The following is a 22127-nucleotide window of genomic DNA, read 5'->3' on the forward strand; positions in this document are numbered from 1 at the left end:
TATTCAACAAGGTTTTATTTTACAGCCCCTTGCATGCATTGCGCCTGTCACTGCTGCGGCGGCATTCTGGTTTGAGGCCCTGGAAGAGGCCATCCAGACAGCTCCATTGAATGAAATTATTGACAAGCTTAGAACGCTTAAGCTAGCTAACTCATTTGTTTCTGATGCCATTGTTCATTTGACTAAACTAACGGCTAAGAATTCCGGATTCGCCATCCAGGCGCGTAGGGCGCTATGGCTTAAATCCTGGTCAGCTGACGTGACTTCAAAGTCTAAATTACTCAACATTCCTTTCAAGGGGCAGACCTTATTCGGGCCTGGCTTGAAGGAAATTATTGCTGACATTACTGGAGGCAAGGGTCATACCCTTCCCCAGGACAGGGCCAAATCAAAGGCCAAACAGTCTAATTTTCGTGCCTTTCGAAATTTCAAGGCAGGAGCAGCATCAACTTCCTCTGCTTCAAAACAAGAGGGAACTGTTGCTCATTCCAGAAAGGCCTGGAAACCTAACCAGTCCTGGAACAAGGGCAAGCAGGCCAGAAAGCCTGCTGCTGCCCCCAAGACAGCATGAAGGAACGGCCCCCTATCCGGAAACGGATCTAGTGGGGGCAGACTTTCTCTCTTCGCCCAGGCGTGGGCAAGAGATGTTCAGGATCCCTGGGCGTTGGAGATCATATCTCAGGGATATCTTCTGGACTTCAAAGCTTCTCCTCCACAAGGGAGATTTCATCTTTCAAGGTTATCAGCAAACCAGATAAAGAAAGAGGCATTCCTAAGCTGTGTGCAAGACCTCCTAGTAATGGGAGTGATCCATCCAGTTCTGTGGACGGAACAAGGACAGGGATTTTATTCAAATCTGTTTGTGGTTCCCAAGAAAGAGGGAACCTTCAGACCAATCTTGGATCTAAAGATCTTAAACAAATTCCTCAGAGTTCCATCATTCAAAATGGAAACTATTCGGACCTCCTACCCATGATCCAAGCGCGTCAGTACATGACCACAGTGGACTTAAAGGATGCCTACCTTCACATACCGATTCACAAAGATCATCATCGGTTCCTAAGGTTTGCCTTTCTAGACAGGCATTACCAATTTGTAGCTCTTCCCTTCGGGTTGGCCACTGCCCCGAGAATTTTTACAAAGGTTCTGGGCTCACTTCTGGCGGTTCTAAGACCGTGAGGCATATCGGTGGCTCCGTATCTAGACGACATCCTGATACAGGCGTCAAGCTTTCAAATTGCCAAGTCTCATACAGAGATAGTTCTGGCATTTCTGAGGTCGCATGGGTGGAAAGTGAACGTGGAAAAGAGTTCTCTATCACCACTCACAAGAGTCTCCTTCCTAGGGACTCTTATAAATTCTGTAGAGATGAAAATTTACCTGACAGAGTCCAGGTTATCAAAACTTCTAAATGCTTGCCATGTCCTTCATTCCATTCCACGCCCGTGAGTGGCTCAGTGCATGGAAGTAATCGGCTTAATGGTAGCGCCAATGGACATAGTGCCATTTGCGCGCCTGCATCTCAGACCGCTGCAATTATGCATGCTAAGTCAGTGGAATGGGGATTACTCATATTTGTCCCCTCTACTAAATCTGGATCAAGAGACCAGAGATTCTCTTCTCTGGTGGCTTTCTCGGGTCCATCTGTCCAAGGGTATGACCTTTCGCAGGCCAGATTGGACGATTGTAACAACAGATGCCAGCCTTCTAGGTTGGGGCGCAGTCTGGAACTCCCTGAAGGCTCAGGGATCGTGGACTCAGGAGGAGAAACTCCTCCCAATAAATATTCTGGAGTTAAGAGCAATATTCAATGCTCTTCTAGCTTGGCCTCAGTTAGCAACACTGAGGTTCATCAGATTTCAGTCGGACAACATCACAACTGTGGCTTACATCAACCATCAAGGGGGAACCAGGAGTTCCCTAGCGATGTTAGAAGTCTCAAAGATAATTCGCTGGGCAGAGTCTCACTCTTGCCACCTGTCAGCGATCCACATCCCAGGCGTAGAGAACTGGGAGGCGGATTTTCTAAGTCGTCAGACTTTTCATCCGGGGGAGTGGGAACTCCATCCGGAGGTGTTTGCTCAGCTGGTCCATCGTTGGGGCAAACCAGAACTGGATCTCATGGCGTCTCGCCAGAACGCCAAGCTTCCTTGTTACGGATCCAGGTCCAGGGACCCGGGAGCAACGCTGATAGATGCTCTAGCAGCTCCTTGGTTCTTCAACCTGGCCTATGTGTTTCCACCTTTTCCTCTGCTCCCTCGACTGATTGCCAAAATCAAACAGGTGAGAGCATCAGTGATTCTGATAGCGCCTGCGTGGCCACGCAGGACCTGGTATGCAGACCTAGTGGACATGTCATCTCTTCCACCATGGACTCTGCCTCTGAGGCAGGACCTTCTAATACAAGGTCCTTTCAATCATCCAAATCTAATTTCTCTGAGACTGACTGTATGGAGATTGAACGCTTGATTCTATCAAGGCGTGGCTTCTCCGAGTCAGTCATTGATACCTTAATACAGGCTCGGAAGCCTGTCACCAGGAAAATCTACCATAAGATATGGCGTAAATATCTTTATTGGTGTGAATCCAAGAGTTACTCATGGAGTATGGTTAGGATTCCTAGGATATTGTCCTTTCTCCAAGATGGTTTGGACAAAGGCTTATCAGCTAGTTCTTTAAAAGGACAGATCTCTGCTCTGTCTATTCTTTTGCACAAGCGTCTGGCAGAAGTTCCAGACGTCCAGGCATTTTGTCAGGCTTTGGTTAGGATTAAGCCTGTGTTTAAAACTGTTGCTCCCCCGTGGAGCTTAAACTTGGTTCTTAAAGTTCTTCAGGGAGTTCCGTTTGAACCCCTTCATTCCATTGATATTAAACTTTTATCTTGGAAAGTTCTGTTTTTGATGGCTATTTCCTCGGCTCGAAGAGTCTGAGTTTTCTGCCTTACATTGTGATTTTCCTTATCTGATTTTTCATTCAGACAAGGTAGTTCTGCGTACCAAACCTGGGTTTTTACCTAAGGTGGTTTCTAACAGGAATATCAATCAAGAGATTGTTGTTCCATCATTGTGTCCTAATCCTTCTTCCAAGAAGGAACCTCTTTTGCATAATCTGGACGTAGTCCGTGCCTTGAAGTTTTACTTACAGGCTATTAAAGATTTTCGTCAAACATCTGCCCTGTTTGTCGTTTACTCTGGACAGAGGAGAGGTCAAAAAGCTTTGACAACCTCTCTCTCCTTTTGGCTTCGGAGCATAATACGCTTAGCCTATGAGACTGCTGGACAGCAGCCCCCTGAAAGGATTATAGCTCATTCTACTAGAGCTGTGGCTTCCACCTGGGCCTTTAAGAATGAGGCCTCTGTTGAACAGATTTGCAAGGCTGCGACTTGGTCTTCGCTTCACACCTTTTCAAAATTTTACAAATTTGACACTTTTGCTTCTTCGGAGGCTGTTTTTGGGAGAAAGGTTCTACAGGCAGTGGTTCCTCCCGTTTAAGTTCCTGCCTTGTCCCTCCCATCATCCGTGTACTTTAGCTTTGGTATTGGTATCCCACAAGTAATGGATGATCCGTGGACTGGATACACTTAACAAGAGAAAACATAATTTATGCTTACCTGATAAATTTATTTCTCTTGTAGTGTATCCAGTCCACGGCCCGCCCTGTCCTTTTAAGGCAGGTCTAAATTTTAATTAAACTACAGTCACCACTGCACCCTATGGTTTCTCCTTTCTCGTCTTGTTTCGGTCGAATGACTGGATATGGCAGTGAGGGGAGGAGCTATATAGCAGCTCTGCTGTGGGTGATCCTCTTGCAACTTCCTGTTGGGAAGGAGAATATCCCACAAGTAATGGCTGATCCGTGGACTGGATACACTACAAGAGAAATAAATTTATCAGGTAAGCATAAATTATGTTTTTTTATCCTAAGTATCTCAATAAAAATGTAAAGTTCAGAAATTGGCTAAAGGATAAGTGGGAAGACTACCTTCAAAATAATAAAGATTCAGTTTCTAGTCCAGTGATTCTATGGGAAGCAGCAAAAGCGGTATTGAGGGGAGACATTATTGCATACACGGCAAATATCAAACGGGAAGCCCGCCTGAGAGAGAGACAGGTAATCGCCACGGTAACTAATGCTTACAACAGATATCTGAACTTATCCTCAGACAAGAACTGGAAGAGATAAATCAAAGCTAAGGAGGAAAGAGATACTTTTTTAATTCTTAACTCAACACAAGCAGACCTAAGATATCAATCTAATCTTTATAAATTCGGCAATAAATCAGGTAAGCTAATGGCTAAATTGGTAAAGAACTCGAGAGCCTCAAAAACAATTGAAGCACTACAAGCCAATAGCAAACTGCTCACCTCACCAGAGGAAATAGCCGAATCCTTTTTTCAATATTATAAATCAATTTACGCGGCCAATTCAGTAAATACAACTATAAGGGAGAGATTCTGGGAAGATATCGACATCACAAAGATATCTCCTGAATTCAATTTGACTCTGAACTCCCCAATAACAGAGCCGGAAGTAAGCCAGGCAATTCAAGCACTGAAAGGGGAGAAAGCGCCGGGTCTTGACTTTTTACCAAATGAATTCTATAAAAGTTTGGATAAAGCAATTACTCCACAATTGACTATTCTTTTTAATTATCTCTTTCAACAGAACATTCAAATACCCCCTAGCTTTGTAGCATCACATACCATCCTTATACCCAAAGCTGGTAAAGACCCACAATACAGAGAATCTTACAGACCTATTGCATTGCTAAACACGGATTACAAAATATTCGCTTCAATCTTGGCCAAAAGATTGCAAAAAGGCTTAGCTGAGGTTATTCACAGTGATCAAGTGGGGTTTCTTCTCAAGCGGAGCTCTTCATCTAAAATCAGACAACTTCTCTTATCTATTGATTATTTTAGAAACAGTGAAAGGAAGTCTGCTGAAAATCTTCCGGATGCAGCGATAATAGCGATCGACGCTGAGAAGGCGTTCGATCGAGTCAGCCATGACCACATTCTAACTACATTAAAACATTATGGCTTCAAAGATAAATTCTTGAACTTAGTTAACAATTTATGTACTCAGGCATCATCCAAACTAGTTATACATGGGCAAAAGTCAAAGAGCATTCGCCTGGAGCAGGGCACGAGGCAGGACTGCCCGTTCTCTCCCCTTCTGTTCGATCTGGCGATCGAACCCCTAGCTATTAAAATTAGAAAGCATATTGAAGGTATTAAGATCTATAACCATGAGTTGAAGGTGGCTCTATACGCGGATGATCTGTTAGTGTATGTTTCCAACGCTCCCCGGAATATTCCAAAATAGCTTAACATAATCGAACAATTTGGCCAATTTGCAGGGTATAGAATGAACAAACAAAAATCAGAATTACTCTGGCTAAGAAAGACCGATACCTCATATTTAAATAACCCACTTAAGACAGTTCTTAAATCGCTTACTTAGGGATCCTAGTCTCTGCCAACCCCCAGGAGTGGTATTCCTTAAATATTACGCCAACTTTCGTACACGCTACCACACGCATGAGAGATTGGCAGAATTTGCCTCTCTCTCTCTCTGGGCGCATTGCTCTATATAAAATGGTAATCCTGCCAAAGATATCTTACACACTTCAGAATCTCCCGCTTTTCGTAAAATCACAAGACATTAAAAAATTTAACATGGCGCTTCGGAAATTCATATGGCAGTCAAGGAAACCTAGAATCTCCCTGCAGAGGTTATATTTGGCAAAGCAATTTGCTGGGCTGGCTCTCCCAAATTTATATCTTTATAATTTAGTCTTCTTAGGCGGTATTGCAGCAGACTGGGTGGCAGAAGCCGATTACTTTATGGATAACGTGTTAGAGACTAGCATAATTTATCCTTTGAAGCCAGTGTCTCTACTACACACACCGATTCACTTAATACCTAAGCAGGTGAAAAATCTCAAAACACTATATATAATAATTCAGGCATGGAAGAAGATTGGTGTACTACTAGGAATAAACACTAATAATCCCAGATACCAAACTTTTATAGGCAACCCAGAATTTCAAGAGGGCTCCCAAGCTCCACATTTGAAAAAATGGCAGGAACAAGGGCTCAAACTCGCTTCACAGCTATATCATTCAGAGTCAGGAATTATTAAATCTTTCCAAGAACTGAAATCAGAATTCAACCTTGGCAATCAAGATTTATTTGCTTATCTGCAAGCTAGGCACTACACTAGTCAATTGCATGCCAAATTTAATTGGAAATGGTCCTGGGGGAAATTAGAGTCTTGGCCAGCCTTGATCAAGGCAGGTCATTCCTCTATTTCTCCATGGTATACCTATCTCAACTCTCAGAAAGGCAGCTGTAATGTAGAGAAACTAGCTCAAAAATGGTCAGATAGTATGTCTATGAATATAGACAAGGAAACACATATTATGAGATCCCTTGCGCTACTTCGTGACACCACTATAGCTGAAACTTGGAGAGAATCTCACACAAATCTGTATGATATGCGCATCGGTTGTATACAACCATGAAGTTTATTCCTCAGATCACCTCCTTCCGTGACGTCTGGAGAGCCTGTCCAACCAGAGAGGTTGTTACACTTTCCCACGGCAATCCACAATCCAGCATGAAAGGGATACCACTCGAGTGTTTAGAGTATAACACGTTTATTGTGATATATAAAATAATATAAAAACATGCAAATCTATGTCTCTCAGCTCACCCAGTAGATGCCCACAACATATGAGCCCTGGTAGCCTCCCTGAGACAATGAATATTAAAATAGAACTTCTCTACATACGTTTCGTTTCTGTACCAGAAACTTTTTCATGAGTATGTTCAATAATCAGATATGCTCCTTATATATCCCTTTGCTTACACAGGTAAACGTAAACTCTAAACACTCGAGTGGTATCCCTTTCATGCTGGATTGTGGATTGCCATGGGAAAGTGTAACAACCTCTCTGGTTGGACAGGCTCTCGCATATCATACAGAACGATCCTGTGAGTAATACCCAGGGAAGGGGGTTTTTGATTATTGATATCTACCAAATGGATTACACTTAGAGCGTGCTGCGCTTCTCTCTCTTCATATTTTTCAGCATTTTTTGTAAACGAGTCTTTGATGTGACTATGCTGAGAAGCTGCAACAGTAAACACGCTGAATAGAAGGGATATAGAGGACCTTTACAACTACCTATTTTCCAACATTATACCTTTAATTAAAGGGGCACATTTATGAACATTTACGAATACTTACAGTCTACAATATACAAAGTTGAAGAACTTTATTTGAAAAATAAATATTGTATGATGTATATGTGAATACTATTTGTTGGCTCTGTATTTGCACTGGGAATCGAGTGGTAGCGCACTATTTGCCTTTTATCTTTTTGTCACATCCATTATTATAAATGTGCAGCAACCACTTTAAGACATAAATCAGATGATATAATATATCGTGATTATCTAACATCAAATCCATTTTTAGCAACTCCCATTTACACAGGAGCAAAACTTTTAACATAACTAATCTCACATATAGAATAATTCTATTAACGTTTAAAATAAAACGTTGAAAAGAGAAGGGATTTTTTTCTGAAAGGGAGAGGTATCCCTACTTTGAGCAATTAAACGTATAAACTATAAAGATATATTGAGAATAAAGGATGAGATTGTATTATTATTATGACATCACCTGCAAATGATAATATGTTGAATACACCTATAGAAATGAGTAAGTTTGGAGAAAACAGCAGAAGATGCACAAGACAGCGTGCATCTAATTTACTAACAGATATTCCAAACACAGTAGAGGTAGAAAATCCCATAAATATATTTAGGGAATTAGAAAAATTATTGGAAAAAGATGCCAAAGAGTGGCAGGACTTAGTCCTACTTGACAATTATGTATTGCATGACGTAATCCCTAGGGGATTAAGGATATTTAAATTTCCAGCCTTTGAATTAGATGAAATCGAATATCAAACAGAATGGGAACAACCCCTTCATAAATGTTCCATAACCCTTATTAAAATATTAATCAAATATAGAGAGTATAAATTGGAGCATTTAAAAGGAGAGATCGACAAGACATTAGATAAATTACAACCATACCAGATGATACAGAAATGGAAAGATTTCAATGAAAATATACAAACTAGAATTCATAATTATTCTAAGGAGTTGGAAACTAGTAAATTAAAGAAATTAAAAAGGGATCTAGATGACTTTAGGCAGGATAAAGTATACACCTATAAGGAACATAAAGAAGGGGCTGTAGATAATGTGAACCAAGCTAACTCAGACCAGAACATCAAGTGGAATTAAAATGAAAATAAAAGACCAAATACAAATACAAGTGAAATAAATAAAAATAAAAATAAGAACAAGGGGCAAAATAAATCCATTCATTCTAGGGCAAACCAATATTACCATAATAAATATAATAATAGTCCAGTTCCAAGATCTAATTACCCGAAACAAACAGAAATGGGCAACAATGAGAATTATCATGAAGGGAATAGAAACAAGTATTAGGGGATAACCAGTATCACACTCCCAGATGGGATCAGGAGGGAGCAAAACCAAAATTTAAGATCAATGGACCAAACAAAACAAACATTCCCTATAATTTCTAAACAAGGAAATATCAATAAGGGTCATTTTTTAGAGACTCCCCCTTGGAGACAGCAACAAGAGAGACAATTAAGGGAAAACCATATAAACGAGATAGGGAACCCAAGAAAACCAAAAAGAACTTTAGAAAATTCAGAGGAACACGAGGAGGAAAGAAACAAAGAGAAAAGAAACAAAAGAGGGTGGAATTAGAAAATGGTTTAAAATGCATTTTCAATCTCTCAGATAAAGCCTTTACAGAGATAGAATTAAAATTACTTTCTAAAGGCTTAAATTTTGCCCCTATATCTCCACCAAACCATTTTGAATTGTTTATTGACGTACAAAAGTTTATTAGAAAACTAACTCTGACAAGGTATTATGAGAAAAACGAGTACATAGAGAAACACAATAGGCAGGATCTAATTATTTCCTCGGAGGGTAACTCCAAAGAGGGAGAAATGCCTAACGAAACTACATGGGAGGAATTATTGAATCTTTCTTTACATGAGGAGGGTATATATATGTCTAGACACTGCCCTTTAAAAAGAAAATCTATTTTTTACCCTCAAAATGCACAAAGTGAATCTATTAAAATGTTTAATAAACTTGTTTGTGAAGACATAGAGAATTTATGTAGTAATCAGAACACAGTAAGAGACAATCTATCATCCATGGAGAGGAGAGCCCTAAAAAAATCTAATTGAAGATACAGATGTTATATATAGGGCAGCTGATAAAGAGGGAGGGATAGTGGTCCAAAATAGACAGGATTACTTAAATGAAGCATATAACCTTTTAAATGATAAGGAGACATATAGAGTGCTTACATTTAACCCTACTCACGCATATAAAGAGGAGTTGAGATAATTATTAACTGCAGCTAAACAAAATGGCATCCTAAATCAAGCCGAGTTTAATTATGTACAAGAAATTTTTCCGAAAATTGCATGTTTCTACCACCTCCCTAAAGTACATAAAAATCCTGTTTGTCCTCCAGGGAGACCCATAGTATCAGGTATTGGGTCCCTCTGTGACAATCTTTCAAAATACATTGATTACTACCTCCAACCGTTAGTAAAAGAAACTAAGGCCTACTTACGGGACACTATGGATGTAATAAATAAGTATGAAGGATTAGAGTGGAAGAGTGATTTTTACTGGGTTACATGCAACGTTTTTGCGTTGTATACCAGTATCCCTCATGAAAAAGGAATTCTAGCTATTAAAGAGGAATGCTCAAAAAGTGGTTTAGAAAAGGACCGAATTGAGTTTATTGTGAATTGTATATATTTTATTCTTACTCATAATTATTTTTTATTTGAGAGTAAATTTTATAAACAAATTAGAGGCACAGCGATGGGGACAACTTTTGCCCCATCGTATGCCAAACTTTTTATGTCTAATTTTGAATCTTGCAAGATATGGACTGACAATCCCTTTATGCAAAATCTGACACAATATCACCGGTTCATAGACGACATTTTAATAATTTGGTCTGGATCCCAAAGTGATATTGATAAATTCATGGAATATATGAATGATAATACCTATAACCTTAAGATCACATATCAATATTCAAAAGAAAAAATAGACTTTTTAGATCTCACCCTATTTTGTGATAATGAAACAAATAAGATGGCAGCTAAAAACTTTAGAAAAAGTACGGATAGAAATGGCCTGTTAAATGCTCACAGTGGACACCTTAAAAGGTGGAAAAATAACATACCCCTTGGGCAGTTTCAACGTATAAAAAATTGAGGATTACACTGCTGAAGCCAAAATTGTAACATCCAAATTCGAAGAAAAGGGTTATAATAAATACTTACTACAATCAACTCAAAGAAGAATAGAAGAGATGGACAGAAATACTATGATTAATAAATCTAGGGATAACACTATCAAGGAGACAAATAGAGGAGATCAAACTAAAAATCCTAAGTTTATAACTACATATAATAGCGAGCACTTCAAAATTAAAAACATTGTGAACAAACATTGGCAAGTACTAAAATTAGATCCTATTTTGAAACAATGTTTAGGCGAGAAACCAGATGTGATCTTTAGAAAAAATAGGGATCTCAAAAACATGTTAGCACCAACGAAATTGAGAGAAAATACAGAAATGAAAAGAATACCTTGGGATAAGAGTGAAGGTAACAGTGGCACGTTTAAATGTAGAGTAAAGGATTGTGCCATGTGTCCCTATCTGAAAAAAGGAAACAATGTGTTCACAGACTCTGATGGCCATAAAAAGTATAAGACTACAAGTAGGTGCACATGTATGACCACATATGTTGTATACATGTTAAAGTGCAAGTGTAATCTGCTTTATATAGGGAGAACAAAAATAAAAATAAAATATAGATTCAAAGAACATTTAACAAATATTGAAAACAATCTAGATACCCACAGTGTACCTATACACTTTAAAATGGCCTACCAAAATGATATAAGTGATCTAGAAATTAAAATAATTGAATGGATACCCCCTAACATTTGGGACACCAACAGATTACTTAAACTTAGACAGAGAGAAACTTACTGGATAAAAAAGTTAGACTGTCTTCAACCAAAAGGACTTAATGTGAACCTAGACATACAAGCATTTCTACTATAATAAGGTCAAGTTCATATAATGTTATTTAGGTGATACACTAATCTGTGATAAATAGGTCATTAAATTATATTATAAACATTCTTAAGAAAAGGTTTTATAGTGTTTTAAATATTATCTAGACATTTTTGTATGTTTTGTATATATTTTTAATAATACATATACCCAATAACATTGGATGTGTGGTAAGGAGGCTGTGGTCTAGCGGTAAGGTTGATTGCCTTTTAATCAAAAGGACGGGGGATCGAACCCAAACTCAGCTATGTATTGTGTAGTTATATCTGCTAAAGTTTTACATATATAAAATGTGTTACTTTGGTTTATAAACAAGTTTAAAAAAAAATAACATTTATCACTGCATAGATTCACCTATAATGTATAAGGATGGCTGCAGCCAAATGGTTAGGATAATGGACTCTCAACAGAATAGAAGTGAGTTTGAATTTGACTGCAGCAAAATATTTTAACCACTCAAAGATGTCAACCTAAAGTTCAAAGTTTTATAATGTTGTGGTTTTAAGTGTATACACTTTTTATTATTGTGTTTTAAATGAATTATTATAGTAAGAGGTTTACTTATAAATATATAAGGTTAACTGAAGGTATATAAGAATAACTAAATATTGGAAAATATAAAATCATAACGACATCCAATACAGGGTTAACTCAATTAATGTTAAATCAGGATACCTGTGTAAGCAAAGGGATATATAAGGAGCATATCTGATTATTGAACATACTCTTGAAAAAGTTTCTGGAACAGAAACAAAACGTACATAGAGAAGTTCTATTTTAATATTCATTGTCTCAGGGAGGCTACCAGGGCTCATATGTTGTGGGCATCTACTGGGTGAGCTGAAAGACATAGATTTGCATGTTTTTATATTATTTTATATATCACAATAAACGTGTTATACTCTAAACACTCAAGTGGTATCCCTTTCATGCTGGATTGTGGATTGCCGTGGGAAAGTGTAACAACCTCTCTGGTTGGACAGGCTCTCCAGACGTCACGGAAGGAGGTGATCTGAGGAATAAACTTCATGGTTGTATACAACCGATGCGCATATCATACAGAACGATCCTGTGAGTAATACCCAGGGAAGGGGGTTTTTGATTATTGATATGTACCAAACGGATTACACTTAGAGCGTGCTGCGTATATCTATATTTATTTATGTCTTTATATGTGTATATGCACATATTAACACATAAATATATATGTATATAAGCATTTACATATATATTTAGAGTAAAAACACAGTCCCCATTAACCTCTATGTAAAGGCATGTAAAAAAATCCCATATCACCTCACTTTAACCCCTTATAATTGCTTCATGCAGTTTTTTATTAAAAAATTATAATGCATATTATTAAAAAAAATAACATAGTTTTTATTTATTTTAAAGAACTGTCCACTTTATTGGGGGGTAATTGGGGCAACTCTTTATCATTAACCAAAGGTCTGACCTTTGGTTAATTGCACTGAGCGCAAAGTGAAATGGCTGTTTTCTAACGAGCACCTGTAAATAGGCAAATTTACCCCTTTATGGGTGCACCTTAAAATAAAGCTCCACTTGTAATCTAGCCCTATATGTGTTGATAGTGCATTTCTCACATAAATAAATATGTCTAATAAATATTCATAAATAAATTGGGATAAATATAAAAACATAACCTAATAAAATGCAGCCAAATCAATATTTTTTATTTAGACCTTCCAGATACAATGTTTTTAAACGCCAGATCAAAATTGTTTCCCTTTGTCTCAACCTATTTTTTCATTAATAGCATGCATTTTAGTTCTTTAAATTATATTATTCTTGTCAAGTTTGAGAGTGATGTGGAATATAATTTTTTGATTTTCTATCGACTTCATTTTACACAAATTATTTTTTTAATCCCCCGATGTAACCCAAAGAATACCTGTGAATTTATTTGATGTTTTCATATATATGACACAATGGTGCCCCAGTGTAACTTTAACCCCTTAATGACAACTGACGTACCAGGTACGTCCTGCAAAAACTAGCAGTTAGTGACAATGGACGTACCTGGTACGTCAGTTGTCTAAGAGAGTGCTGGAAGCGATCGCAATCGCTTCCAGCAGCTCTCAGGGTATTGCAGTGATGCCTCGATATTGAGGCATCCTGCAATACCCTTTAAAAAGCATCCGATGCAGAGAGAGCCACTCTGTGGCCCTCTCTGCACCGGTAGCGATGGGGCCGTTCGTTGGTGGGTGGGAGATTACAAGGGAGGAGGGTGGGCGGCCCATCGCTACCCGGCATCTGGTTCCTACAAGTGCATTGTGCACGCCGGATGCTGGGAGCGTGCGGAGGGGGGGCCTGCGTGTGCGCGCGCGCGCAGCAAACACTGCCACCAATGAGTTCTGTTAAGAGGGAGGGGGGGCAGCAAACTTTTTTTTAAAAAAATAAATAAAAGGATCTGGTAGGGTTAGGGGGGTGGGGGTACTGGGGGGGGCAGCTACACTACAGAAAAAATGAAAAAACCACTAAATTTTTTGGGGAAAACTGGGTACTGGCAGACAGCTGCCAGTACCCAAGATGGTGGCAAATAGGTAGGTGGGGAGGGTTAGAGAGGTGTTTGGGGGGGATCAGGGAGGTTGGGGGTTAAGGCAGGGGTCCATCACAGCTGAATAATTAAAAAAAACAAAAACAAAAACAAAAAAAAAAAACACCTTTTATTTTAGTACTGGCAGACTTTCTGCCAGTACTTAAGATGGCGGGGACAATTGTGGGGTGGGGGAGGGAAGAGAGCTGTCTGGGAGGGATCAGGGGGTGGGATGTGTCAGGTGGGAGGCTAATCTCTACACTAAAGCTAAAATTAACCCTGCAAGCTCTCTACAAGCTACCTAATTAACCCCTTCACTGCTGGGCATAATACAAGTGTGGTGCGCAGCAGCATTTAGCGGCCTCCTAATTGCCAAAAAGCAACGCCAAAGCCATATATGTCTGCTATTTCTGAACAAAGGAGATCCCAGAGAAGCATTTACAACCATTTGTGCCATAATTGCACAAGCTGTTTGTAAATAATTTAAGTGAGAAACCTAAAATTGTGAAAAATGTCACTTTTTTTTTTATTTGCTCGCATTTGGCGGTGAAATTGTGGCATGAAATATACCAAAATGGGCCTAGATCAATACTTTGGGTTGTCTACTACACTACACTAAAGCTAAAATTAACCCTTCAAGGTCCCTACAAGATCCCTAATTAACCCCTTCACTGCTGGGCATAATACACGTGTGGTGCGCAGCTGCATTTAGCGGCCTTCTAATTACCAAAAAGCAACGCCAAAGCCATATATGTCTGCTATTTCTGAAGAAAGGGGATCCCAGAGAAGCATTTACAACCATTTGTGCCATAATTGCACAAACTGTTTGTAAATAATTTCAGTGAGAAACCTAAAGTTTGTGACAAAATTTGTGAAAAAGTGAACAATTTTTTTTATTTGCTCGCATTTGGCAGTGAAATGGTGGCATGAAATATACCAAAATGGGCATAAATCAATACTTTGGGTTGTCTTCTAAATATAAATATATACATGTCAAGGGATATTCAGGGATTCCTGAAAGATATCAGTGTTCCAATGTAACTAGAGCTAATTTTGAAAAAAAGTGGTTTGGAAATAGCAGAGTGCTACTTGTATTTATGGCCCTATAACTTGCAAAAAAAGCAAAGAACGTGTAAACATTGGGTATTTCTAAACTCAGGACAACATTTAGAAACTATTTAGCATGGGTGTTTTTGGTGGTTGTAGATGTGTAACAGATTATGGGGGTCAAAGTTAGAAAAAGTGTGTTTTCCATTTTTTCCTCATATTTTATATATTTTTTATATTAAATGTTAAGATATGATGAAAATAGTGGTATCTTTAGAAAGTCCATTTAATGGCGAGAAAAACGGTATAAAATATGTGTGGGTACAGTAAATGAGTAAGAGGAAAATTACAGCTAAACACTAACACTGCAGAAATGTAAAAATAGCCATTGTCATTAAGGGTAAGAAAACTGAAAAATGGTCCGGTCTTTAAGGGGTTAAAGCATACCTCCCAACATTTGTAGCTAGGTATTAGGGACTCACTCAGGAAGTTGAGGGGGTTTGCAACCTATTTGTTGGTGGGGAGGGAGTCGTGGTGGATAGTGGGTGAGATCATGGACATTTCTGGGCAGTGTGTGTAGCTGGGAGGTTTATGGGAATATCTGTGGGTGGGGTTATGGAAATTCCTAAAAAAGTAAGATTTTTTTTACCTCAAAATTTCCTCAATAAACAAATCCCACTGTAGAGGAACTTTTAAAAAAATCAAACTGGATGCTTATCCCAGGACTTAGGGTGTGTGCTGCATGATGGGGAAAAATGGGAACTTGTGGGATGTCACAGTGATTTAACAAGGTTTCATGGTAAAATTCCTTAACCTGAGAAGGTTCTTTTGCAAGTCTCTGGGCAAGTATTCAGACTGAATTTTTAAAGTGCCTCAACAATTGGTTGTGGCTGCTGACTAAATTTTGAAGTAACACATCTTTCTTATTTTTCATAATGATGTCATTGTGATCTTTTCTAGTCATTTTTTTTAGATATGCTGCATCAATTACAAGTGATTCAGCATTTAGATAACACCCATTAGAGCGATTTCCTTTTTGCACTTTTTATCCCTTTAATTTTGAGTATAAATATTAAACACTTTAAAATATACTTATTTTTGTATTTAATTTCTACTGTGTCCATCTGCATTCAGATTTCCAGTGTAATCAACTATAAGGAAGTTTAAAATTGATTACCCCCCACACTCTAAGGTTATCATCCTATCCCCCTCCCACATCTATACTTCGATCGTTTATGCTGTAAATGTATATAATTATTACTATGATAAACTATAAATGTAAAAATGAACTTTATTCTGGTTTTCTTCGCACAATTTATCCATATAGCGATCTCCAGGCCAGTGTTTGTGATGTAAATCAACAGACACTAACAATAACTAACCCTGCTCTTTTAACCCATTTGTCACTGACATTTAGGTTTTAAAGCAGCAATTGCTCGGCAAGAAAACTCTTACTATTGATTGGCGCCTGCCAACACTGGTATTTACTAGGGTAAATCACATGATCACTGCGGTCATGTGACCGCTGTGACAACTTAGGCCAAAGTAGTCTATCTGCAGAGTGGAGCTCCACTCTAGACAGGAAACATGTGACCTCCACTGCAATTTTTTTTTTTTCAATAAAACTTTAATGTAGCACACAACCAATATGCACAATCATTCAGAAAACGTTTTTTTTTTTAAATAAACTTTATGCACAATCATTTAGAAAACTTTCTATTATTGTGTTCTATATTAGGCAAAGTATGAGCAAATGTAATGATTATTCTAAGTTATAAATAGATCATCTCAGGAAATCACAGGACTAATTCTTTAGTTTTCATGTATTATCTACTGTTTTAAATTAACAATATTGAACTATTTAAAGCTCCACTCTACACAACAAAAATGTGACATCCACAACCTCCAGTTCTCTTTAAACAAGAAGGTTTGCTGCTTTCTTTTTTTTACCGTATTTAACCCCGTAGAGACCTTTAGCATTAGCGACCAGGGCTGTTTTTACATTGCTGCGGTGTTTGTGTTTATCTGTAATTTTCCTCTTACTCCTTTACTGTACCCACACATATTATATACTCATTACTGTACCCACACATATTATATACTCATTACTGTACCCACACATATTATATACTCATTACTGTACCCACACATATTATATACTCATTACTGTACTCACACATATTATATACTCATTTACTGTACCCATACATATTATATACTCATTACTGTACCCATACATATTATATACTCAGTACTGTACCCACACATATTATATACTCAGTACTGTACCCACACATATTATATACTCATTACTGTACCCACACATATTATATACTCATTTACTGTACACACACATATTATATACTCATTACTGTACCCACACATATTATATACTCATTACTGTACCCACACATATTATATACTCATTTACTGTACACACACATATTATATACTCTTTACTGTACCCACACATATTATATACTCATTACTGTACCCACACATATTATATACTCATTACTGTACCCACACATATTATATACTCATTTACTGTACACACACATATTATATACTCTTTACTGTACCCACACATATTATATACTCATTACTGTACTCACACATATTATATACTCATTACTGTACCCACACATATTATATACTCATTTACTGTACCCACACATATTATATACTCATTACTGTACCCACACATATTATATACTCATTTACTGTACCCATACATATTATATACTCATTTACTGTACCCATACATATTATATACTCATTACTGTACCCACACATATTATATACTCATTTACTGTACCCATACATATTATATACTCATTACTGTACCCATACATATTATATACTCATTACTGTACCCACACATATTATATACTCATTACTGTACTAACACATATTATATACTTATTACTGTACCCACACATATTATATACTCATTTACTGTACTCACACATATTATATACTCATTACTGTACCCACACATATTATATACTCAGTACTGTACCCACACATATTATATACTCCTTACTGTACACACACATATTATATACTCATTTACTGTACCCACACATATTATATACTCATTACTGTACCCCCTCATATTATATACTCATTACTGTACCCACACATATTATATACTCAGTACTGTACCCACACATATTATATACTCATTACTGTACCCACACATATTATATACTCATTTACTGTACCCACACATATTATATACTCGTTATTGTACCCCCTCATATTATATACTCATTACTGTACCCACACATATTATATACTCATTTACTGTACCCACACATATTATATACTCATTACTGTACCCACACATATTATATACTCATTTACTGTACCCACACATATTATATACTCATTACTGTACCCCCTCATATTATATACTCATTACTGTACCCACACATATTATATACTAATTTACTGTACCCACACATTATATACTCATTACTGTACCCACACATATTATATACTCATTTACTGTACCCACACATATTATATACTCATTACTGTACCCCCTCATATTATATACTCATTACTGTACCCACACATATTATATACTAATTTACTGTACCCACACATTATATACTCATTACTGTACCCACACATATTATATACTCATTTACTGTACCCACACATATTATATACTCATTACTGTACCCCCTCATATTATATACTCATTACTGTACCCACACATATTATATACTCATTTACTGTACCCACACATATTATATACTCATTACTGTACCCACACATATTATATACTCATTACTGTACACACACATATTATATACTCATTTACTGTACACACACATATTATATACTCATTACTGTACCCACACATATTATATACTCATTACTGTACCCACACATGTTATATACTCATTTACTGTACCCACACATATTATATACTCATTACTGTACCCACACATATTATATACTCATTACTGTACTCACACATATTATATACTCATTACTGTACCCACACATATTATATACTCATTACTGTACCCATACATATTATATACTCATTACTGTACACACAAATATTATATACTCATTACTGTACCCACACATATTATATACTCATTACTGTACCCACACATATTATATACTCATTTACTGTACCCACACATATTATATACTCATTACTGTACCCCCTCATATTATATACTCATTACTGTACCCACACATATTATATACTCATTTACTGTACCCACACATATTATATACTCATTACTGTACCCACACATATTATATACTCATTTACTGTACCCACACATATTATATACTCATTACTGTACCCCCTCATATTATATACTCATTACTGTACCCACACATATTATATACTCATTTACTGTACCCACACATATTATATACTCATTACTGTACCCATACATATTATATACTCATTACTGTACCCACACATATTATATACTCATTTACTGTACCCACACATATTATATACTCATTACTGTACCCACACATATTATATACTCATTACTGTACACACACATATTATATACTCATTTACTGTACACACACATATTATATACTCATTACTGTACCCATACATATTATATACTCATTACTGTACCCACACATATTATATACTCATTACTGTACCCACACATATTATATACTCATTACTGTACTCACACATATTATATACTCATTACTGTACCCACACATATTATATACTCATTACTGTACCCATACATATTATATACTCATTACTGTACACACACATATTATATACTCATTACTGTACCCACACATATTATATACTCATTTACTGTACCCACACATATTATATACTCATTTACTGTACCCACACATATTATATACCGTTTTTCTCGCCATAAGATTGACTTTCTACAGATACCATTATTTTCATCATATCATATAATTTTTACTAAATATTTTTATAAATTATGATTAAAAATATTAAAAACCACACTTTTTTTTTTACTTTTACCCCCAAAATCTGTTACGCATCTACAACCCCCGAGAAAACAACATGGCTAAACAGTTTCTTCATTTTGTCCTGAGTTTTGAAATACCCAATTTTCAATTTTTACGATTTAACCTTTTTCTCCTTCAGTGACCTTTTAACCCCAACCCTAGATCTAACCCTCCCCCTAGATCTACCACTAAGCCTAGATCTAACCCTACATAACTATTTATTTTTAAGATTTTTACTATTTAATTTTTTTTCATCTGTTACAGCTGCGGTCCTTAAGGAGATAAAGGGATAGTAAATTCAAAATGTAATTTGCATGATTCAGATAGAACCTGTCATTTTAAGACACTTATAAATTCACATCTATTTTTAAATGTGCTTTCTTCTCTTGTTATCCCTTGCTGAAAGAGAATAAGCACATATTCAACACTAGTGGGAGCTAGCTGCTGATTTTTGCCTGCACACATTTGTCTTTTGCGATTGGATGACTATGGCTCCGTTCGGGCAGCGCTCCAAGCGAACTGGGACTCGCTTGTAGCGTTTTCCTCACATTTGCAAGTGAGATGCCTGGCGTTTTTTGAGTGCTCTGATGACGTAAGTCCCAGCGCTTCCATCGTGCTGGAAAAGCTGTCACTTTTCAGAGCAAGCTCAGACGCTTGGCAACATGGCAGCCTCCACACACGTTTTGCTGTGGAGGCTGCCATGTTTTTATAAGCAGCAGAGGAGGGACAGGTGAGGCGGATAAGTCTGACAGCAGCATTTAGTACAGGGCACATTGGAGATAGGTTAAGTAAGCCCTGTACTAAATGCTGCTGTCATGCTTATCCAGTGTTATGCTGAGAATTGTTTCCCCAGTGTCTCTGGTTTCCCCTGCCTCTCGGCAAACATCGGAACTCTGACCCACCTCCATTCAGCTGCTCTCAGCTCAGCACCTGTAGTATTATTAGCTGAATGGGGCAGGATAAGCTACAGGGGCTGAGCTAAGAACAGCTGAATGAAGGTGGGTCAGAGTTTCAATGTTTGCCGAGAGGCAGGGGAAACCATTCTCGAACAACGGTGTTGTGTAAACAGCTTAAATAAAAATAATCCTCCACTAATAAAGAGAGACACAATTTAAACATTTTTACAGTCAGCTACAAGGGAGCTTATTTAAAAACGTTTGTTTTCTCTAAGCTCCCTTGCTTGTGACGTCACCTAGCGCCACGTCATCGCTGGAAGTGAAGTGCCTCCACTAGCTCCTGAGCGCTGCCCGAACGTGGCCTATATGTGTTCATCTTGCTGCCAGTAGTGCAATGTTGTTCCTTCAGCAAAGGATAATAAGAAAACGAAGCAGATTTTATAATGAAAGTAAATTGGAAACTGCATGTTCTTTCTGATTTATAAAAGTCTGTTTTTGACTTGAGTGTCCCTTAAATGATTTTTTATTTATTATGGAAATAACAGTTTTGATTCTGACTATGACTAAGTTTCCCATGTGCTTGACACAGGAGCCAGCAATCATTAAAGATCTACACATTGCTATACAATGGGTTGTCAAGAATGAGGCACTGTTCTGTTGGCGCATAACCATGCCAAGTTATGGGTCAATGAATGAAGATGACCGCCAGAAGGCCATAGATAACGTGATGTAAAGAGAAGAACCAGAAGCAAGGGAGCCATTCCTCTTTGTATTTCAGCACAGAGAAGATATGGAGTTGTTTTTGCAGGCATGTCTTGACCAACAGGGCCTCCAAGTTAATGCCATGTTCAACAAATGACTGATGGACAAGGGGCGGTGGTGTGTTTCTGTTTAAATTATTGATAATAATAAAAAAATAAGATAATTAACACCATTTCTGAGTCATTGCTTTAATAACACACTACCACAAGTATGAAGGTACAAGATAATTATAGTTAACAGTATATATATATATATATATATATATATATAGCAGTAGCCTATTGTTGCTTCTGCTTTCATAGTATAAGGTTAGGGTTATAAGTTCAAATGGTTTCTGACCTTGATTGAACACGATTCTCCAGAGCTCCGGGGAACAGCAAGAAAGCACACAAGCACAGAGAGTGTTTCTCACTAGTTCCGTTTACTGTAAGTATACACAGCAGTTATATAGCAGTCTCGCATCATGAGGCTACAGGAAATGCAGTTAGAGGAGTAACATAAAATGTCCATATATGTCTATCTAAGAAACATGTTAAAGGAAGTTGTGGGTGTTGTTTGCTGTATTACAGACAATCATATGAGTTTCAAAATGCCCTCATGTGTCGGTTACAAGTCACC

The 22127-nt window shown here is 37.4% G+C and overlaps 1 protein-coding gene across 3 annotated transcripts in view; it reads left to right on the forward strand.

Moving 5' to 3' along the window:
- Positions 1 to 21681, forward strand: part of LOC128638507 (oocyte zinc finger protein XlCOF7.1) — a 254740-nt gene extending 233059 nt beyond the window's left edge. For all 3 annotated transcript variants that reach the window (XM_053690502.1, XM_053690504.1, XM_053690503.1), the window contains one exon: positions 21337 to 21681. In XM_053690502.1, the coding sequence (XP_053546477.1) occupies positions 21337 to 21415 (79 nt within the window). In that variant the 3' untranslated portion in view covers positions 21416 to 21681. The remainder of the gene's footprint in view (positions 1 to 21336) is intronic.
- The last annotated feature ends 446 nt before the right edge of the window (positions 21682 to 22127 follow it).

This window comes from Bombina bombina, chromosome 8 (assembly GCF_027579735.1).
Source record: "Bombina bombina isolate aBomBom1 chromosome 8, aBomBom1.pri, whole genome shotgun sequence".
In the NCBI taxonomy this organism is placed as follows: Eukaryota; Metazoa; Chordata; class Amphibia; order Anura; family Bombinatoridae; genus Bombina; species Bombina bombina.